Here is a 22,877-nt window from a genome sequence, read left to right on the forward strand (position 1 = left end):
ATTAATAACCGGGTTAAAAATACCCGGCCCGTGAGCGCGTGCAGGGCTGGTTCTGTAGAAAGAGAGCCGCTGGTTTGAGTTGAGTTGTGTTCGGGACAGAGCCAACCTGGATTTCTCCTTGTTTAGTCGCCTCCTCCTCCCTTCATGACATCAACACTGCGGAGGGAGCCGCCGCGGCGCGCGCTCTGCTGCAGAACAACGCCAGTGCGCAAAGGTAAGCAGCGCGCCTCCGCACACAAGCAGCATGATGCTCGTGCAAACACAGTGACAATATAATAATAATCAGCATGAAATGAAGAAAAGTCTGCAGCATGTTTTGTTGATTGTGCGCTGTTTGTGTTTGTGTCCGCAGCGGATCGTGCGGTATTGCTGAGCGATTGGTGATCTGTCAGGATGTCGCTGTACGCTTCTCAGATTAAAGCGTTTAAAAGCTCCGAGCCCAAAACACTTGGCGTGAGTGGGTTTCACTATTATACACGATCGCAGATTTACAGATGTTTTACTAGGCTGTGCGACTGGTAGATGGTTATGATGGACGGTGTTGCCTGAGGAGATTGTTTACATACTGCACTGTACTGTTGTTGCATGTGACATTTGAGTGCATTCAATGCGTGGTGTCGAGTTGAAGATAATATTTGGGCTTAGGTTTCATAGAATTGCACTAGTAGTATATTTAATAAATGACAGCTGGCTAACATCCAAGGACACACCCATATCTGAGAGAGATGCAACACACTCATACTGTATGTACATGCTGATAGTCTGAAATTGATGGAATAAATAATAATAATAATAGACTCATTTATTCTCTTTAGGCATGATGATCAAGTGTTTTTTCTCAAGTTATTTATTTTTTATTGACATAATTGTAGATTAAAATGGATAGTTTAGACTAGAGAATATGGCAAGATGCATTTGTGTATCATCAGTTGTATCATCATTGGTTTTGTTTTGTCTACATATGATTTTTTGGTCTCAAAGATTAGACAGAAATGTACTTTATTTTAAAATCATCAAGGATTTCACAATTTCACTAATAAAAAAATAAACTTTTTAACATTTTACCAAAGAAAAATCTAAATCACATCTTGAATAACCTGAGGATAACAGTAAAAGTTGGCAGCACGTTTGTGTGAAATGTCTCTATAACAAATATTTTTAAGAATTGAAAGAAAAGAATTGTGTATACACTACCTGACAAAAGTCTTGCCGTCATCCCCAGCTGTAAGAGCAACAAATAATAACTTGACTTCTAGTTGATCATTTGGAAAAGTGTCAGAAGGTAGATTTTTCAGATGAATCATCTGTTGAACTGCATCCCAATCATCACAAATACTGCAGAAGACCTATTGGAACCTGCATGGACCCAAGATTCTCACAGAAATCAGTCAAGTTTGGTGACGGAATGATCATGAGGTTGCATTCTGTATGGGGTTGTGCGAGAGATCTGCAGAGTGGATGGCAACATCAACAGCCTGAGGTATCAAGACATTTGTGCTGCCTATTACATTACAAACCACAGGATAGGGCAAATTATTCATCAGGATAGCGCTCCTTTTCATGCTTTAGCCTACACATCAAAGTTCCTGAAAGCAAAGAAGGTCAAGGTGCTCCAGGATTGGCCAGCCCAGTCACCAGATGTAAACATGATTGAGCATGTATAAAGGAGGAGGCATTGAAGATGAATCCATAGAATCTTGATGAACTCTGGGAGTCCTGCAAGAACTCTATTTTTACTATTCCAGATGACTTTATTAATAAGTTATTTGAGTCACAGCAGAGTTGTGTGGATGCAGTTCTCCAAGTTCATGGGAGTCATACACAATATTCATTCTTTTTCCACTGCACCATGACTTTATATTCTATACTGTACATTATTGTGATCAGACTTTTGTCTAAGCAAAGTCAGACCTTACTGTCTTAATTAAATAATTAAAAATCAAGGCATGATCATATTTTATTTTGTTAAAGTAAGCGTAATCTAGAGGTCTTTATATTTCATATAAGCCACTTCTGATACCAAATGATCAACTAGAAGTCAGGTTATTATTTGTTGTTCCTAAAACTTGGATAGGCAAGAGGACTTTTGTCAGGCAGTGTATCTGTGCATCTTAAAATTCTTAGTTTCTCTGGATGTACTGGAGTTACTAGTGTAGTTTCAGTTATAGTAATCTATTAGAGTAATCTCTAATAACTACATTGTAAAAAAAAAAATCCTGGTTGCCTTAAATCTTTAACCTGAATCAAATTAACCTTATGGGTCCATTGAACTTATATTATGTTAAACTGACCTGAACTGCTTGCATAACTTGCAAAAATAAGTTAGAACATGATTAACCTAGTTTAGTGATTACAATGAACTCAAAACATATGCTCTCAGGATTAATTGTTCATATAATCTTTTACAGTATACCAATAATATATTACACTCTCAGAAATAAGGGGTCACTGGTACCTTTTCAAAAGGTACAGGTTTGCACCTAAAAGGTCCATATTAATACCTCAACGGTACATATTGGTACTTAAAATGTACAAAAGTGTTCTTCTTAAAATTTTTAGGTTCTAATTTCATACATACAAAGGGTACAAATATGGACCCTTTAAGTACAAATCTGTAACTTTTGAAAAGGTACCACCCCAGTGACAGCTTGTGTACCTTTATTTCTGACAGGGAAGACAAAATTATTAGCCTTCCTTTAAAATATTTATAAAATATTTACTTTTCCAAGTAAAGTTTAACTTAATCAACCTAGTTAAGTCTTTAAATTTTCTCTAATTAAAATGACATTTTACTCAAACACATAGCAAGCACTGATCTAACTAATACTTCTTCTGCCAAAAATACATATTTCTGCATGTAATACTGTTTGGTCATTTGAAAGAAACCTTTCCTCCTCATTGTTTTAGGCTATTGAGATCATCATTGGTGTTTTGACTGTCATTTTGAGCACAATCGTGTACAAGCTGCACTATCATATCCAGCGGGAAATCATCATCCTCATTGTGAATGGCGCTCAGGTACAAACTCAAACACACAGGGATAGTTTGATGCTTGAAACCAGTCATGTGATTAATGCCACTCTCTCTTACAGCTCCTCATTACTGGTATTCTCCTGGTGCACACTGGGAGGAAGCCGTCCAAATGCCTGGTATGAACATGCTTTTATTAAAGTAATCAGGCGTATCGTGATACTGTCAGTCTGGCGCTCCTCATTAAAGCTCTTTAAGGTCTTCCATCAGAAAGGACACTTTACCCCCGTCCTGTATTGACCAAATTTGTTGCAGCCTCAGCAACAGTATTCTTGTCAAACTTCTGACCACAAAGGTCCTCTTTGCATATTATTTTGGCCAAGAACTGCCCACTTGGATCGCAAGACAGTATTTGACCCAAATGTAAAGTGGCCACCACGATTTCTGTTTTATTTTAGGCAACAGTGTTATTTTAATGTCACTGAGAAACTGTTTTCATTTTTATTAATATTTTTTTATTCATTCATTCATTTTCCTTTGGCTTAGTCCCTTATTTATCAGGGGTTGCCACAGGGGAATGAACCGCCAAATATTCTGGCATATGTTTTACGCAGTACTGGGAAACACCCATACACTCTCACATTCACACACACACACACACACACACACTCATACACTATGGCCAATTTAGTTCATCCAATTCCCCTATAGCGCATGCCTTTGACTGTGGGAGGCACTGGAGCACCCAGAGGATAATATTATTTAATTAGTTGTTATTTTATTTATTTTCAATGAAATTTGGTAATAATTTTGATGCTTGTTTGTCATTTTAATGTCTGCCTACATATAATATTTTTGATTCGATTTTAATAATTGAAGTAGTCGGTGCCAATAGAGAAGTGGAGAGCGCATCGACATGTGCACTCTAGTGCTCATGGTGATCCGAGTTCGATTCCCACCTCGATGACGATCCTTTCCCTCTCTCTGCTCTCCATACTCTCCTGTCAATTCTCTCAACTATCCTGTCCAATAAAGGCGAACACCCCAAAAAATGATTATAAAAAAAAAAATAATAATAATTGAAGAGGAATGCACCGATGTATCGGTCACCGATATTTATCGGTCAATATTGGATTATGTTATTCCTTTTATTTTCACATTCTTCGGTCCATATCCAAAAACATAACAATTCACAAAATACCAAAAACATACAATTCAATAAAGTCATAAATATACATATTACAACAGCATTTAAACATTTATTTAAAGCTATCGCTAATAATCTGAAAAAGGCAGTTACTGATGGATTAATAATTACATGAAGGAAATGAGCTGCACATCTTTTAAATAATTCATTAATTTACTCAGAACAAAATCATTAAATAAATTGCAAAGGAATAAATAACTAAATAAAATTGCTCAGGAAAGCATCTGGTGTGCACTATATATTTGGTCAAGCGCTAGCACACTATTGGTTAGTTTGGGCTTGAATGTCTTGGACATTTAAGTTGCAGTGGGTGATTGTCTTCAGAAACATTTTTTGTTGCGCTGGTTGAAAGTCTCTTCACATTCCAATAGTAATGATTAAAGTAAATGATCTAAACGTATTTATATGTATTTTTATATTCTGGGTAAGGCAAAAAGTTAAAGTACTATGAAGTTTTCTAACTGACGAATGACATAATCTAGTGGGTCTTTGTCATCTTTCATGTGCCCATTCGTGATTTCAGGAGGCGTGGCTTTGGCTGCAGGGGAGGGAATGTGTTTCAAAGATATTATGCTAACGGATAGCATTTTGGCAGATCACCTACTGCACCTTTAAAAGAAACCATCCAATCCATGTAGAGTAAAACTCATTTACTGGAGAAAATAGCTAGTACTGTATAGTAATGTATGCAATTGATGAATATTGGTATCCACTTAAAGGCTTTTGTTAAAAATCAGTATCTGTATGATGCATACATTTTATTTCAATTTGAATTGTTTTTAAATTTATAACATTTTCATTTCAATTTGAGCAATTCAGTTGATTTTACTTGCTTTTTTTATTGTTGTTTATATATAGTTGTCTAATTATATTTCAGTTTGAATCATTCAAAGTGATTCATTCATTTTATTTATTTCCTTCCGCTTAGTCCCTTTATTCTTCAGCGGTTGCCACAGTGGAATGAACCATTAATTATTCCAGCAGATGTAGTACATAGCGCATACCCTTCCAGCTGCAACCCAGTTCTGGGAAACATCCACACACACTTATTCACACACACACACACACACACACACACACACACACACACACATACACACACACACACACACACACACACACACTACGGCAAATTTAGTTTATTCAATTCACCTATAGTGCATGTCTTTGGACTGTGGGGGAAACCGGAGCACCCGGAGGAAATCCACGCGAACACGAGGAGAACATGCAAACTCCACACAGAAATGCCACTGGCCCAGCCAGGACTCGAACCAGCGACCTTCTTGCTGTGATGCGACAGTGCTAACCACTGAGCCACCTTGTCACCCCTATATCTCTATATATTCTCTAATAATTAGATTTTAGTCTAAGTATTTTACGCAGCATATATTACGCAGCATAATTTATTTGATTTGTTTAAACATAATTATTTTCTCCCATCATGTCCTGAAAATATTTTTATGATTGTAATTTAAGGTAATCCTGGTTCAAAAATGTCCAATATTTTAAATACATTCTTCAGCATTCGTTAATGGAAGTGAGATTATCACTTTTACTCTCTGATTAATTGTAAATGCGATTATATTATTCATCACTGAAACGCATGTTCATTTGTCGCAGGTGCTGACGACCATTGTTCTGCAGTTACTAACAGCAGCATTTGATATTGTTGGATTTGGGCTCATGGCCAGACACATCCCATTCAGAGGAGAGTCGTACTACTACAGGGACACCGAGGTAAACAAACAGAGCCGTCCCGACCCGCTCATCCTCCTGCCAAAACACTCCCTCTTTTAACCGAAATAGCACATCTTTAGCTTTAGCATCGTTAGCTTTCAAAAATGTGGAAAATGTTATACTTCAACCAACCCGTTTGGCTGTGCTCATTGAGAGTTTTATTATTTCAGTGAATCAGATTTAGGAGTCAGAAAAGCTGTTCAATGGTTCTCTGAACGCCGCTTTGGGCCAGACGGCAGACTGTGGTTGAGTGAGTGAGTGTGTGTGAGCAGAAAGAGAGATGTGACTCCAGGCTCTGTCCTGCTTGTTTCAGTGGTGTTGTGACCCACTTCACTCTGTTTGGGCTTGCTGTGGAGAAGGAGAGAAAGGGGGACATAAAGAGGTGAGTTGCATTACTAAGCTTTACGATGCTGGCGGAGTAAAAACAAGCACATCTTGAGACTTTGAGCAGGATCAGAACTGTCATTTTAGACTGAAGGCTCATTCACAACAAGAGTCAATGCTATATCAGTGTCCACAGGCAGTAATATTGTTCTGTTTATTGTATTTGTGAATTGCGGTTTAGTTTTTTTGTTTCTTTAAAGTCTGTCTGAAATCAATATGTAAAATGTTTAATGTTATTATGGTTAATTGTTGCTTTTTAGGTGAACAATTAATCCCAGTATATTAATCCACTTAGAAAAAAATGTGTTTTGATAATCTTCAATCAAAGTCTGAGCATTTGTTTCCATGTTTGAAGTGGCAGTGCTTCTCTGTTGACGTCAGTTTGATAGCTTCAGCTACAATATTCTTATACTGTGTTCACACCAGACATGGCACGTGCAAATAAATAGTGCTATTCCCATGTAAATAGACACGTGAACATTTTGAGTTTACTCGCTTCGTTCGGGATTTCCCCTGCGGGACACCAACAACAGGCACTACGTCATAATCACACTACAAGAGTAAGCTCCTGATTGGTTAACGTGGCGCGAATGTCCGCTGAAGTTCAGATTTTCCAACTCGAGCGCATCAAACACGCAAAACACTCGTCTTACATCGCTTCATTCGCACAAATGGCGTCATTTCGTGCCACCTCATTTGTGTCAATTGCACCGCAATCGCGTCTTTGCATTGACTTAACATGTAAATCCCTTGTTTTTTTGTCTGCATCTGGTGTGAAAGCCATGCCACTCTTACCATTAGTTTGCTATTAGAGAATGATGTGCAAAAACAAACTCCGCCCCTGCTCAATATTCTGTCTCAGCTGGAAGTACATCAACATACTGAAATAAAAGTCTCCGGACTTTCGGTTCATGTGGACTTTAAATGTTTGAACGTTTATGGTGCATTCTGATTGGCTAACAATGATTTTATAATTAATTGGCTGAATTTTTTTTTTTTTCCAATAACCTTCCTTTGTGTTGTTATTTTTATAATTGAGATGTGAACTCTACTGTTCTGCTGCATTTAGAGCGATTTAAAAAAATAAGTAGATCATTGTTATAATTATAGTCCTTGGTGTGAATGAGTTTTAACGCAGATTAATTCCACATTTCTCAGTATTTTAGAAGGCTCTTTTTTTATTTAGAGTATAGATTGAGTGTTTTGGTGCAACATTTTGATTAGTAGTCAATAGGAAATAATGATAGAAACAACTAGAGTTATCTTGTTACTGTTTGCTAAAAATAAAAGTAAACAAAAATCTCTAAACATAAATAAAATACATTAAAATAAAAAGGTAAATATTAAATGGATAATAATCTTTATTATTTTAATCTTTGTTTTATTGTATTGTTGAGATACTACTATCCAAATGTGGGTAAAATGTCAACCAAATTCAACAGTTGGGATCAAATTTTAATCTACAGAATTAACCCAACTGTTGGGTTTGTTCAAGTTTACACAAATATGTGTTAAAATCACCAAGCATTATATAATTAAAAAAACATTTATTACTAAAAACAACTAAAATATTAATACATCAGTGCTGAATAAACACATTTAAAAAAGAAAATAAGGAGTAAGAAAACATAAGTAAAATACTAAGAATTAATCTACAGTAGAATCTAAATCTGAAAATCAAATCAAAAGCTGAAAGTTAAATCTAGCATACTAGTAAATGAATAATATAGAAAGTGTGCATAATAGACATTGTAAACATTGATTGATTATTGAAGTATAACATTTTCCATTTTCATTCTCAGTTTAAATTAATATTTGTAATCAATATTTGGATATTACTTATTGTATAAGATGCCATATAATAGTCTGGTGCCGGTGCATATAGTTGTATGACTATATTCTTGTTTTGTCTGAGTGTCTTGTATGTGTGTCTTTCAGTTCTTAGTGAACGGGATCTTGGGGACGCTGATCGGTTGCCTGGTGTTAGCATGCATCATTGGTTTGGTTGTGTCTCTGTTTGGGGTCTACGCTCTTTCTGTTAGTGCCATTAAGGTAAGGGTTTCAGCATTGCTGCGAGAGACATTTCAGGATGTGAGTATTTCAGTATGCCGATTTAATATGTCAATGTTATTCATTAGTTCCAGATAAAAATAAAGTATTAAAACTAATGCAGTTAAATAGCATGAGTGCAAAGGTAGTATTATTGACTGTTATTATTGAAGTTAATATTCTGTTACAATGTACACACAATATTGTGTATACTTATTTATTATCTATAAATCCACATTAATTTCTGAATGAATCTGTTTTGAATGAATCAGTTGAACCAATGATTCGATTTACCATTCATATAAAGAACTGTTTACTTCATTCTTGAACAGATTAATAGTTTGAACTAATCTAATTAGCAAAACACTTGGTGAGTTAAGTTCATTTTACACCGAGGGCTCTTTTTTAACGATTTAGGTACAAAGTCTAAAGCGCATGGCTCAAAAGCATTAAAGTCATGTCCGAATCCACTTTTGCTATTTTAAGGACAAAAAAATAAATCTTGCACCCTGGCGCATGGTCTAACAGGGTTGTGCTTATTCTCTTAATGAGTTCTGGTTGTATTTTGAGCATAATGTGCATTAAACCAATCAAAGTTTCATCTCCCATTCCCTTTAAGAGTCAGTTGTGTCCTGCCATGGCGTATTTGCTATTTACATGGCGGACATTGTAAAAAGAAAAACTAAACGCTTCACTAGCGAGAAAACAGTTAAACAGACCATCTGCAGTGCAAGGATAAAGAACGAGCCTCCTCCATTCAGCCTCTTTACTTTCTCTTTACTTTACTTTCACTCTTTACTCCTTTACTTTCGTGGATAAGGAAACAGCGTTGTACCCACTCCACTAAAGACATCCATTAGCCTAAACATTTAATTTCGTTTGTGCAAAGATTTGTTTCAAAACTATTTCTAAATTTAGTTATAATTTCCAGCAAACGAATAAATGAACAATAATAACAAAGTGTGGCCAAAAAACTGAGTTACATCCAAACACACGTTCTTATGCCTTATATGGTGATCCAGACATCTCCAAAACCCGACAGGTGGACAAATCTATACTAGTTTTTATTAAAACAAATATTAATATGCACATAATAAATATTACTGCTACTAATAATAACATTATACAAAAGCAAATTGTCATGAATAAACTGAAAGCCCCCTGGACATGAAGAAGGCATAAAGGCAGTGGTTTTTATATTTACAGTACTGTATGTAGAAAATAATAATTTGTCTAATATTTTAATCCTTTAATTTGTTTTTTAAATGTAAAGATATGTGTGTATGTGTGTACATCCTGTGTGTATTTAGCAATGTGTAAGCATTTAAACCTGCATAGGCGCATAACTAACGCGCTCTGCACTGCACTTTAGAATTTTTTAGTTGGTCAACGGCACAGTCTATTTCAGTTCCTCAAAAGAGCAACGTGCCAACAATGCGCCTTAACACACCTCCTTTATAGACCAGCACACCCATGAGTCCACAAAGCAGCGCAAATGAATTCGCTATTCAAACAACGTGGCACAAAACGTGAAAAGTACTGTTGCGCTGGTCTGAAAATAGCAACAAATCACAGCAAACATGTATTGCACCTTATTGCGCCTGGTGTATGATAGGACACTGAATCTGAAATTTTTGAGCATTAAACAATACACTTTACATTGTGTCAGTCAGATTTAGACAATGTCTCCAAAACTTTTGTCCATCATGAAAAAATCGGATTGAGTTTCATTTTTGTAATTTTTTCGTACGTTGGCTCGGAATTGTCAAAACACTTGCTACAGATAACTAACAACAAAAAAAACATAAAAAATTCATATGATTTTTTTATAATGGATGAAGGTTTTGAAGGTAGTGTGTAAATGTTAACGAAGCAACGCGAGGACATATGAATTTATTTCATGTTTTTCAGACAAAAAAAAACATTGTACTTAACGAATAAAAAAATGCACATAAAAAATTGGGTTTCTTAGAGGGTGATTTCATTAAATAAAAAATAATTTAATATCTACATTAAAAATCATCATTCATTCATTTTCTTTTTGGCTTAATCCCTTTATTTGTCTGGGGTTGCCACAGCGGAATGAACCACCAACTTATCCAGCAGATGTTTTACGCAGCGGATGCCCTTCTAGCTGCAACCCATCTCTGGGAAACATCCATACACACTCAATCACACTCATACACTATGGACAATTTAGCCTACCCAATTCACCTGTACCGCATGTCTTTGGACTGTGGGGGAAACCGGAGCACCCGGAGGAAACCCACACAAACGCAGGGAGAACATGCAAACTCGACACAGAAACGCCAACTGACCCAGCCGAGGCTCAAACCAGCAACCTTCTTGCTGTGAGGCAACAGCACTACCTACTGCGCCACTGCGTCACCCTTAAATCATCGCTACATTACAAAATAAAAATAAAAAGCGTTAGTTCACCATAAAAATGTAGTTTGCTTAGATTTAAAACATGCATGAATGTATTACTTTTGTTTAACATTAAACATATAGATAACATTTAGATAATCTTTAGATAATCTTGGCAGCCAAGCTGTTTTGGAGCTGCAGTAAATGGTCTGTAAATATATTTAAATACCAATTTAGATGCAACTTCTGCAATGCGTTCTAGGAGGAATTGATATGATTCTTTCTAAAGCTGTGTTTTGTAAATGTCTGTATTTGTACATCTGTAAATGTCTGTTTTGTTCATGTCTTGTAACTGAAACTGGCTGTCCCATTGCTGTTTTCTCTGTCAGGAGCTGACCCCCATCCCTCACTCCACAGCAAACCAACATTACGGTGTTATCGTTCAGTCCCAGAACGCAATCCACGCTGGAAACTGACACACTGAGAGACGTTCAGAGCAGAAGGGCACAGTTTTAGCACAGTTTTACACCGACTCAAAAGAGGACTGTTTCACCTACAAACCACTCACAGGTAAACAACCACCACTACAACAACAAACTACAAAAAAAAAACAACCTTTTGTGATGTTGTAAATACTTTTTTCACAAATAAAGAATGGATAAAATCTCGTTTTTTGCTTGGCTCTCGCTGTCACAGCCTGTAGGACTGCTGAATGCTCGACTCAATAGTTATTCGTGCCTCCTTAATTTTCACTCTTAAAAAAATGAAGCTTCTTAGCATGAAACGTCCGAATCCAGTGTTTTAGACATGCGTTAGAAGGGTAAGTGTGCTTATTGTTCATAGGGTTTGTGAATTTCAGCATTAAGTGCGTAAATGGGGAATGAGAACGGTAAGAAAGTTGTGATTTGGTCTTGTTTTTGTAGCATTTTGTACCACTTTTTGCATGAATCTCTTTGTATTAACGTTTGTTTTAGCCACATGAGGACACACAGGGCAACATCTATCAAGTTCAATCGAATCGCAATTTGAATCTCTTCAAACTATAAAATCTAAACATCGTAAGCAGGCCAAATTGTGTTACAAACACGTGCTTACATAATAAAAGCTTGATAAATGTGGCCCGTGTTTAGTGAAACTCCTCTAAAGCAGAGTATTGTGAAGTTTAAAACACCAGTGAGTAACTTAAAAAAAGCATCGCTTGGCTTTTTTGTCATCTCGTTTTATCCGTACTGATCCTTCAGGAAAGCTATGATGACTGCCAACTCTGTAAGTGCCACCAATTGTGACCAAAATCATGGACACCTATTGACTAAAGCTCAGAGGTTGAACCCTCGGTCAAGGGCTCGACTTTGGTGATGTAAAAATCCTCTTGTGGAAGCATGTGTTGTTCGTTCTGTGTCTGTAGATCTTCGTCTTTATGACAGCATGTGAGATTTACATTGTGCCTGTTCTCCGTGACCTCTGTAGTGATGTGTAGTAAAACAGAAACCATGTAGTGTGTAGTTATATGGCCGTGTTTGTGTTTGTATCTGACCGAATGATATTTCAAAATAAACTTGATTTAATACACAGTCTGATGCTCTGTTGTTTTATTTTGTCAAAGTGCGCACTGACAAGATAATAATATAAATGCTTAGTGCACAAAAGTCTTGCCGCCTATTCAAGTTTTAGGAACAACAAATAACTTGACTTCTAGTTGATCATTTGGTATCAGAAGTGGCTTATATGAAAGGCAAAGGCCTCTAGATTACGCTTATTTTACCAGAATAAAATATGATCATGCCTTGATTTTTAATTATTTAATTATGACAGTAAGGACTGACTTTGCTGGACAAAAGTCTTGTCACTTAACAGAAATAATGTACAGTATAGAATATAAAGTCATGGTGCAGTGGAAAAAGAATTAATATTATGTATGACTCCCATGAGCTAGGAGGACTGCATCCAAACATCTCTGCAATGACTCAAATAACTTATTAATAAAGTCATCTGGAATGGCAAAGAAAGCGTTCTTGCAGGACTCCCAGAGTTCATCAAGATTCTTTGGATTCATCTTCAATGCCTCCTCCATCTTACCCCAGACAAGCTCAATAATGTTCATATCTGGTGACTGGGCTGGCCAATCCTGGAGCATCTTGACTTTCTTTGCTTTCAGGAATTTTTGTATTTGTTGTCAGGTAGTCTAATTGAAATTGTCATTTAACCCAAAATGGGTTTAAAAACCTTTTATTTACTTTTAAATTCCTTTTATTACAATGTTTTCAAACATTATATTGGGATATTAAACAATACCGAAATTTACTTCTGTAACTAGTTAAAAGACAAACAGAAAATACACATTTAAGTGTATTATATAGCACTTTATTATATATATATAGCGCTATTATATAGCGCATCTTTCAATTGTAGATTTGGTTATATATTTTCAAACACATATCTTTAAAGTATGTCAAAAAAGTATGTTTCTTCTGTATAAGCAGAAATTTACATAGTAAATTTTAAGTACTACTTAAACGAATATATCAAAACAAATGGTAACACTTTACAATAACAGTACATACATGATGATATGTTAATATGTAATCTAAGCATTACTTTAATATGAACTAACATTAATTAATGCTTGTGCTAATCATGAACTAACTTTAACTACTACATGAGTTACGTGAGTTCATGTGTGGATAACAACTACCTTAATTACTTGTTAGTACATGAATGTTTGCTAATTTTGTATTAATTAACACATTAGTTTATGCTAAATTCAACCATCAAGAACTCATGACATGTTGATGTATGAATATATCATGACTTTACTTAAAGGGGCACATTTTCGTTAACCCATTCTTTACTACTGATGAACTCCTTATGCATGTCCGTCTAGTGTGTTTACACTGAATAACAATAGAAAAGTGTTCTGTCAACTTCGACAGTTTACATGTCATGAGTAGTTAAGGATGAGTTAATGGTGATGTGGCCCTCCAAGTAAAGGCATTACATAATTATACATTAACAGCTCATGAGTTCATGCTGGTTACATTCTTACGCTTAAATGTTAATTAATAGATTAATTAACAACAAGTAGTCGTTATTCACACATGAACTCATGTGACTCATGTTGTATTTAATGTTAGTTCCTGATTAGCGCATGCCTTCATTGTTAATTCATAATAATGTAAGTTTACATAATAGTACATCATTAATCATGTACTGTTATTGTAAAGTGTTAACAAACAAATCTATATTCAGATTTTTTTATTTGTTCATACATCATTTTCCTGAGTTATATAATGATTTATTGCTAAAACATAAAATGTCTGTAGATATTTTTATTATTATTTATAAAGGTATTAATACTTCAAACCCATTTTTTTTTTATGATTAACAATTTGCATAATAATTTTTTTCACAATAAACTTTTAAGTTATAAATCATCAGAGTAAAAAAAATTATGACATAATCACTGTTGCATTTCCAGATATGTTTGGGAATAAAAATAACCCTATCTGATATTTCGATTTCTGAAATGTATGTAAATTAGGGCATATTAAAACAGATACCTTATTTTCAAATGTAAAAGTAACATTTAAGAAATAAATGAATACGAACAACTGTAAAAATGGTGTTAAGATTTTTATATACATTTATATATAAATATAATATTTAATAATAATATTTATATATATTTTTTTTGCTTAATTTGCTAAGTGTCTTGCCATAAGGCAATATTAATTTTATTATTCACAGGCACCAGACGACTTTCTGGTGGTTCATGAATATCTATTATGTAATTATACATTCGCTCACTACGTCTTCCTGATTGGCTGTACAGAATCCATATTAATTTAAATGAAGGACTTTTATTTTAAAAATCGGAAGCCATTTTCCGGATAGTCTGTTTGGGTGGTGTTTGTTATGGTTTGTGTTTTGGGTTCAGAGTCTGGATATCATGAGGGTTTTTCAGCATTAAACTCACCTGACGTTAGTTTTCTTGTTCACGACTTGATCACTTGTACTGTATACAATTTACTGTGAATATTTTGGAGTGATATGTCAAATTATGACTGATAAAGTTGATTATCATGTTTTGTGGTGATGTCATACAGTATGGAGAAGGTCCGAAGGATTCTAGTTCATCTGTCGAAGGAAAACGCCGCTCCGCAGTGCGCTCGATTCCTGCAGGTCAGCTGAGCTAAACAACAAATATAAAGTAATATAAACATGAGTATAATATATAAGGACAGTAAAAAAATATAATTTATTCAGTGACATCTATCTATCTATCTATCTATCTACTCTATCTATCTATCTATCTATCTATCTATCTATCTATCTATCTATCTATCTATCTATCTATCTATCTATCTATCTATATATATATATATATATATATATATATATATATATATATATATATATATATATATATATATATATATATATATATATAGGAAATTATATTAATTGTTTTACCGTATATCTGATATTTAACAATGTATATATGATAATTGTAATAGTATAGTGGTAACAAAAATAAAGTTTTATTGTTATTAACATTGTAAATTATTTAAAATCTATATATAATATATAATGTACAATATACAATTCTAAAACATATTTATATATTATTATATTAATAAACAATTTGAGTAAATTATTAATAATATAAATAGATTAATCATATAAATATGATGTATGTATAATGTATAATAAATGTATATGATAAAACAATGATAATAATAAAAAACAGTAAATAGTAGTAGTGGTTTATATATATATATATATATATATATATATATATATATATATATATATATATATATATATATATATATATATATATATATATATATTTCATATAATAATTAAATAAAAATATAAATAATATATCACATTATTCAATATATAATATTATTCATATATATATCAATAAAAATAATATATCAGAATTAAAATATATTTAACAATCAACAACAAAAAACAATAAATATATAACAAACAATAAAAATAAATAAAACATAAATGTATAAAATCATATTTATATTTATATTTAAATTATATTTATTTATTTAAATCTGAAATATGTGTCATTTATTTCAGAGCATAACTGGACACTTTGTCGGGAGTGCTGAGGATCAGGCGACCGTGAGCTGCTCTTTGGAGAATAACAGATTTATTTTAGGTGACCGGCTCTGTGATGGAGGAGTTCCTCTGAAGGTGAGCAACGTTTTTTACTCATTTAAGTCCAGTATATTATCAGTCGATCAAACTGTTTGTTCTGCCCTAGAGGGCTTCGTTTTGCCCAATCAAGTACCTGTCAGACTCGGAGGCTGTTTCTCTGCCCTCGGAGACCCTCAGCCGAGGGGTGGATGTAGGCGTGGCCGTGCTGCTGCAGTCAGCCAATCAGAAGCTGTTGCTGACGCGGCGCGCCACCAGCCTCAGGAGCTTTCCTAATGTTTGGGTTCCTCCCGGTGAGTGTGGCATTTACTGCTGTAGGGCCAGACACTGATTTTCTTGCACCTATCAATTTTTTATTATGGGCTTTAAGCTCTTCAAAACAAATTTTTCATATTTTTCAAAATATTCACATATTTTTTCAGTCTAATGGAAAAATAACAATTTAAAAAACACATTAAAGTCCCTGCTAACTCCTGATTAATTGCACAGCCCTTCTCTCTAGTATCTGATATGCCCTTCTTTAATTTGCAAATGAGACAAGTGTTATTATACCACAAGCAACAGCAATAAAAAAATTACTGCTTCACAACATTGTCCAGAGACAATACAGACCTTGAAATGGAAAAATTAAATAATAATAAAGCAATAATTGTTGGAAAATAGTTATAATAAGATATAAAGAAACATAATCAACTGACAAATAATAATCAAATCATTAACTAATAATCAATAAAATATTATAACGATAATTATATAAATGACTAATGATCATATGATTAAATAAAATAATTAAATGAAGAATAAATGAATTTACACAAATGAAAATGAAACTCAACACAAATAAATGTTTTTTCTTGAAACAACACACACATTGTATTCATGGCTCGCGATGCAGATATGTGCATCTGTTATTAGTGACTGACTGTAATTTAATGTACTATAAAAATGTAATTTATCATTTTATTTTCATGTGACAGTTATATATAGATTCATTAGTTGCACAATTTTAAAGCAGTTTAATGATTTAAATACTTTTTATTGAATATTGCGTCATATAATGCAGCTACGCTTGACTTTACGGAGAGCTTACGACTTACTAACTACAGTTTGCCCTAAGAACGTGGTGCAGCTGAAGTGAGAACAAATTTAGTTACAAGCTAGTCAGTAGTTACTAAGCCCTTAGTGTAGACTTTATGTTCCAGTTTAAGAAAGACTGTACAATCAGCTGGTGCAACCCCACCTTGAACTGTCTTGTGTTTATTAGTTCCTTTATTTGTATAATCTCAGATCTGTCTCTTCATCAAAGACTGTGAGGTAATCTGTTGATATTAAAACACTCACAGAAATGTGTGTGTGAGTACTGTGGGGTTCTGGAGTAATGAATGCAATTTGTTTTGTTCAGGTGGCCATGTGGAGCTGGATGAGAAGGTATTTAAGCTTTTATAAACATTTGAACAAAGTTGCATATATTCTTGTTTAATTACTGTAGTAGAAATAGTGAAATATTTTAATTTTTCTAAAATGATGTAATTATTTTAAGGTTTCTTTAAAAAAACAAAAGTCCCCCAAAGTTTCTGTTGTCCCAAACACTTCAACCAAACAATATATTTTTGCTTAATATAACAATCAAGTTTAAAAAAAAAAAAAAAACTTTAAAAATAAAATATCACATTATAAAAGTTTTAGTCTTTTTTTGTGTTGTCATTTTTCACATATTTTTTAAATGCCTGTTTGGCTTTTATTTGTACTTTAGTTTTAGGTATTTTATTACATCAGGTTTTATTTTATGACATCAATAAAAGTTTAAATATTTTTCTTAGGTGTTCAAAGAATGAATAATAGTCCATTTAAAATGTAGAAATAAAAGTAATAATAATAATTTTAATAGGTTTATTATCTCAGTGATAAAATTATATTTAAAAATAATGTACAATACAATATATGTTAAATAAATAAGGATTTTTAAATAAAGTAAATATTTCTCATATTCATTAAATAAATTAAGTGGTTCAGTGTGCCAACATATAGCAGTGTGGTACTCCCGGTGACCCGAGTTCGATTCCTGGCTCGAGGTCCTTTGCCAACCCTTTCCCTCCCTCTGTTCCCAATACTTTTCTGTCTGTACCCTCTACTGTCTATCTCAATTAAAGGTGAAAACCCCTAAAAAAATAAATAAATAAATAAAACAAATGTTTTTAAGTTACCTATAATAACCCTGATACAAAGCAAATATATTTATGAAATAAAATAAAAAATTACATGAAAAATATTGAAGTAATGTTGTGTAATTTGAATATAGTTTTACAAAAAATACATCAATGTCGTTCAGTGAGTTAAAGTGATTTTTTGTTTTGATTGAATACTAAAATAATATTCTGAATGGTCCCATGGCTCATGAATTTTTGTGTATGTGTGTGTTTTTCCGTGGCTGTGTGTGTTTTGTATAAAACTAGCTCCTGGATGCTGGGCTGCGAGAGCTGCAGGAGGAGACGGGTCTGAATCTGAGTCCTGATGAGATCTGCTCTCGTCTGCTCGGTCTGTGGGAGGTGTGTATGTGGTTGTGTGTGAGAGAGTGTGTGTGTGAGTGTGTGTGTTTACAGTCTTTTTCTGAGACCTGCAGCCAAAGTCCAGAGGGGCGGCAGAATCTGACAGATTGGGGCCAACTGTTTGTGTAACCCAGAACAGAAAGTCAGACACAGCACATATCTGTTGTCCATCTCAAAGTCTTCATCACTGGCATGAAGCTGCTGGCTCCAGATGCGAACCTAATCAAGCTAATCCAGAATGTTTACACTTTTTTTGCACAAAACAAACATATATCAGACTGTAAAGAAAACGTAAGTTCAGGGATGTTGTCATCGTGTCCTGTCTGGATGTTTTTTACAAGTTATTTGTATTATTTCGGTAAAAACAGCACTGAGACAGAACTTTTACAGCTAGTTTCTCTTCCCTGGACCAAAATCACAGTGAAGAGTATCCAAAAAAATACAGGGTAATTGTTAATGTAAAGTCGTTTTGGACAAAAGAGTCTGCCAAATGACTAAAAGTAAATGTAAATTAATCTTCTGTCGCATTATAAGTGCATTTACCTCCACTTTTGCCCAACTTAATGCCTCCTTTTTGAATAAAACTATTCATTATTCATTTATTCATTTCCCTTCAGCTTAGTCCCTTATTTATCAGGGGTCGCCACAGCCGAATGAACCGCCAACTATTCCAGCATATGTTTTACACGACGGTTGCCCTACTAGCTGCAAGCCAGTACTGGGAAACACCCAAACACTCACACATTGACACACACTCTCATACACTGTGACCAATTTACAGTGTTTTACCCAATTCACCTATAACACATTTGGTGAATCGGACCACCCGTAGGAAACCCACGCGAACACTGAGAACATGCTAACTCCACACAGAAACGCCAACTGGCCCAGTTGGGACTTCTTTATCCAGCGACCTTCTTGCTGTGAGGTGACAGTGCTAACCACTGCACCCTCCCCCCCAACTATTAATTAATTATTTAATTGATTAATAATAAAAATGAATGCTAATTTACTTTGCATCATGTTTTCTGCTCTTGTTCTTCATCCAGTCAGTGTATCCGCCCATGTTGACTATAGGACTGCCTAAGAGACATCATATTGTGACTTACATACTTCTGAAGAGCTCTCAAACACACCTGCAGATTCAGGTACAACTTAAAGTCAACCTCACTGAAAACTACACATCTATACTCCGTATGTGGGCATTGGCTACCCCCTGTTGTTTCTCAGGCTAGTTTGCGTCCGGATCCTGCTGAGGTGAGCGCGTGTGTGTGGGTCGATGCAGATCTAGTGAAGGCTGTTGTTTCTGCTGTAGACGGTGAGAAAGAGTGTGTCCAAATACCAGCTGACCTGCCAGAGAGCATCAGGTATGGCATGTTTAAACATTTAGATTAACTCAAATTAAATGTTTATTAACGCTGTAAAAAAATGAGATGACAAAGTCTTGTTTACAACTAAAATTTGTAAGATATATAAAAAAATAACATGATTTCTTTTTTTTTTTACAAATGAAGCATGAGCACACATTGCTTTGCATCTTATACACACAACCAAGCCTTAAAAATACACTCTGGACCACCCCTTTAATATTTTCAGTCAGTTTGATTGATTAAAACAGTTAGTTTGATCCAACGTAATAGAGGGTGGGGCGACATGGTGGTGCAGTGGCTATCACAATCGCCTTACAGGAGGAAGGTCACTGGTTCGAGCCTTGGCTGGGTCAGTTGGCATTTCTCTGTGGAGTTTGCATGTTCTCCCCGTGTTTGAGTGGGTTTCCTCCAGGTGCTCCGGTTTCTCCCCAGTCCAAAGACGTGCTGTTGGTGAATTGGGTAAAAAGCTAAATTGGCCCGTAGTGTATGTGTGTAGATTACTGTGTATGGGTGTTTCCCAGTGATAGGTTGCATCTGGAAGGGCATCCGCTGCGTAAAACATATGCTGGATAAGTTATCGGTTCATTCCGCTGTGGCGACCCCAGATTAATAAAGGGACTTAGCAGAAAAGAAATTGAATGAATGAAACATTGGGAGTAAGGAAAGGCAGTAATATATATTGTTTTCAAATAGCTTATTTCAAGAAGTTTTAATGTTTTTATTTTACTTCTTTCAGGAAAAACGTTTCTGAAGAATGTAAAAAATAAACCTGAAATATTTAAATGAGCGCAAATTACTACTACTTGAAGCAAGAATCTTTTTACAATGTAAATTGAAAGTTTGTGTTTGATACATCTGGTTTTCATGGCTCATGTAGTATGATTTTATTCATTTATTTATTTATTATGATGAACATTTCAAAATATGTAAATTTTGAAATGTGTATTTCGGACTTTTACATAGCGGATGCCCTTCCAGCCGTAACCCAGTACTGGCAAACATCCATACACACTCATTCACTACGGCCAATTTAGTTTATTCAATTCCCCTATAGCGCATGTCTTTGGACTTGTGGGGGAAACCGGAGCACCTGGAGGAAACCCACACTAACACGGGGAGAACATGCAGACTCCAAACAGAAATGCCAACTGGCCAAGCCGGGAATCGAACCAGCGACCTTCTTGCTGTGAGGCTAACCACTGGACCACCGTGTCGCCCCTATTTCGGACTTATTCCTGTTAAAAGTCTTGCAGAATGCAGAATTCTTTTCTGGTTATCATGTGTACTTCAGTTAAATAAACTGCATCTGCCATTTGATTTCTTAATCATAATACACGCAACTTCATTCTTATTAAATCAGTACAGCTTGAAGCATAATTATTTCTAAACCTATTGTGTACATTTTGTATTTGTAAAGAAATGAAATAATTAATATTTAAATGTTTGATCGTATCGCTTTATCATGGAAAAACAATTAACAAATAAACAAAAGCTTATTTATGTGCTTCTTGGTAAAAAAAAGATGCATCAAACCGCGTACTAACAATTACATTCATAAATCTGTAAAGATTTTTCAACAAAATATTTTATTATTTCGAGCAGTGTTTCTCAACCACGTTCCTGGAGGACCACCAACACTGCATGTTTTGGATGTCTCCTTTGTCAGACCGATTACAACTCTTTTAGTCTCTGATAATGAGCTGATGATCGGAATCAGGTGTGTTTGGTTAAGGAGACACCAAAAAAATGTGCAGAGCTGGTGGTCCTCTAGGAACGTGGTTGAGAAACACTTTTTTAAAGAGTGTAATATGTGAGTCTTAATACTTATTACACTGTTTTGATTGTTTGTTTTCTGTATGTTGTTTGTGGTCAGTGTGACGAAGGTTTCTCCAGACGGTGAGATGAGCGAGTCTTCTCTGCCGGTGTCTGTGCTGTGTAACCGGGCCCCGGATTACGGCGAGGACATTGAACGCGTGAGCACTGGAACCAAATTTGCCTTAGAACTGTGGTTAAAAACACTGGAGCATCACGCTGAGATGGGCTGACGACTTCTCCTGTATGGTACCATTTAACAAGTGCCTTGAAAAACACAGCGCCACCTGCTGGACTGGAGCTATTCCATGTTGTTTGGGCACAACATACAATTTAACAATTTTGTCAAAACTGAATTATTGTACCAGTTTTTATTAGAATGTTACTTTGTAATCACTTGAATGTGTGTCATTGTGGCATTTTCCAATGTTTAATATTAATTACAACAGAAATAATATCTCGATGTACCACAAAGTGGAAGTCTTTTTCCTTTACATCAACAATCAACTACAGAGGCTTTGTTTGAAAGCTTGAAATTTGCTTGAATTTGCTTGAATTATTTAAATTTGTTGAGATTATACATAAATATTGAGTGTCTTGGTAACTCCCAATAATCAGATGCTCTCATATTTGAAATAAACTGTTAATAGACTATTATTGAGTTACTGTTATTACTAGTTTGAGTCTAAATGGAGTTTAATGTGCATAAGCATATATAATGGGGAAAATAAGTATTTAACACGTCATCTTTGTTCTCAGAAAACGTATTTCTAAAGGTGCTGTTGACTTGAAATTTTCCCCAAGTGTTGATAACAACCAAAGAAATCCATTTATGCAAAGAAAACAAATCTAATTAGTTTACAAACGAAGTTATGCGTAATATAATGAAATGACACAATGAAAAAAGTATTGAACACATGAAGAAAGGGAGGTGTAGAAAGGCAGTAAAAGCCCAAACAGCAGCTAAAATCTCCCAGTAGTTCTTCAGGAACCCTCTGCCTTTCATCATTGTAAATTAATATTAGCTCTTTCAGTCCGACATCTACATTAGCAGGATGATGAAGATGAAACCAGAGTGGACATTTCAGCAAGACAATGATCCAAAACACAGCCAAGGAAAATGCTTTCAGAGTAAGAAAATAAAGCTGTAGAATGGCCCAGCCAATCACCTGACCTGAATCCAATAGAGAATACAAAATAAAGCTCAAATTTGATTGACGAGACCCACAGAACCATCAAGATTTTGACACTCTGTTGAAG

At 34.8% G+C, this 22,877-nt stretch overlaps 2 protein-coding genes across 3 annotated transcripts; both read left to right on the top strand.

The window, feature by feature from the left end:
* Positions 1 to 12,285, top strand: si:dkey-7j14.5 (uncharacterized protein LOC556563 homolog). Of its 2 annotated transcripts, XM_056476163.1 has the most exons (8): positions 1 to 214; positions 353 to 453; positions 2,908 to 3,018; positions 3,093 to 3,149; positions 5,798 to 5,914; positions 6,228 to 6,296; positions 8,237 to 8,350; positions 11,104 to 12,285. In XM_056476163.1, exons 2-8 carry the CDS (start codon positions 394 to 396, stop codon positions 11,188 to 11,190), a joined length of 615 nt encoding a protein of 204 aa, XP_056332138.1. In that variant the 5' UTR covers positions 1 to 214; positions 353 to 393; the 3' UTR covers positions 11,191 to 12,285. The 2 variants fall into 2 exon arrangements, with proteins under 2 accessions (XP_056332138.1, XP_056332139.1); XM_056476164.1 differs by lacking the exon at positions 6,228 to 6,296 and having other exon boundaries at positions 5 to 214.
* Positions 12,286 to 14,599: 2,314 nt separating this feature from the next.
* On the top strand, positions 14,600 to 22,271 carry nudt17 (nudix (nucleoside diphosphate linked moiety X)-type motif 17). The gene is made up of 9 exons (XM_056476251.1): positions 14,600 to 14,692; positions 14,818 to 14,893; positions 15,812 to 15,928; positions 15,999 to 16,182; positions 17,292 to 17,317; positions 18,343 to 18,435; positions 19,485 to 19,583; positions 19,666 to 19,802; positions 21,679 to 22,271. The coding sequence occupies exons 2-9, from the start codon at positions 14,819 to 14,821 to the stop codon at positions 21,848 to 21,850; spliced, it is 903 nt and encodes a 300-aa protein (XP_056332226.1). The 5' UTR covers positions 14,600 to 14,692; position 14,818; the 3' UTR covers positions 21,851 to 22,271.
* Positions 22,272 to 22,877: the final 606 nt, after the last annotated feature.

Source organism: Danio aesculapii, chromosome 16 (assembly GCF_903798145.1).
Source record: "Danio aesculapii chromosome 16, fDanAes4.1, whole genome shotgun sequence".
Lineage (NCBI taxonomy): Eukaryota > Metazoa > Chordata > Actinopteri > Cypriniformes > Danionidae > Danio > Danio aesculapii.

Bases quoted from the DNA above. Each gene is read 5' to 3' on its own strand.
- nudt17 (XM_056476251.1), top strand. From the start codon at position 14,819: ATGGAGAAGGTCCGAAGGATTCTAGTTCATCTGTCGAAGGAAAACGCC. The intron at 14,894-15,811 runs GTCAGCTGAGCT...CATTTATTTCAG, and splicing joins AGTGCGCTCGATTCCTGCAG to AGCATAACTGGACACTTTGT. The intron at 15,929-15,998 runs GTGAGCAACGTT...GTTCTGCCCTAG, and splicing joins ATGGAGGAGTTCCTCTGAAG to AGGGCTTCGTTTTGCCCAAT.
- si:dkey-7j14.5 (XM_056476163.1), top strand. From the start codon at position 394: ATGTCGCTGTACGCTTCTCAGATTAAAGCGTTTAAAAGCTCCGAGCCC. The intron at 3,150-5,797 runs GTATGAACATGC...CATTTGTCGCAG, and splicing joins GGAAGCCGTCCAAATGCCTG to GTGCTGACGACCATTGTTCT. The intron at 8,351-11,103 runs GTAAGGGTTTCA...TTTCTCTGTCAG, and splicing joins TTTCTGTTAGTGCCATTAAG to GAGCTGACCCCCATCCCTCA.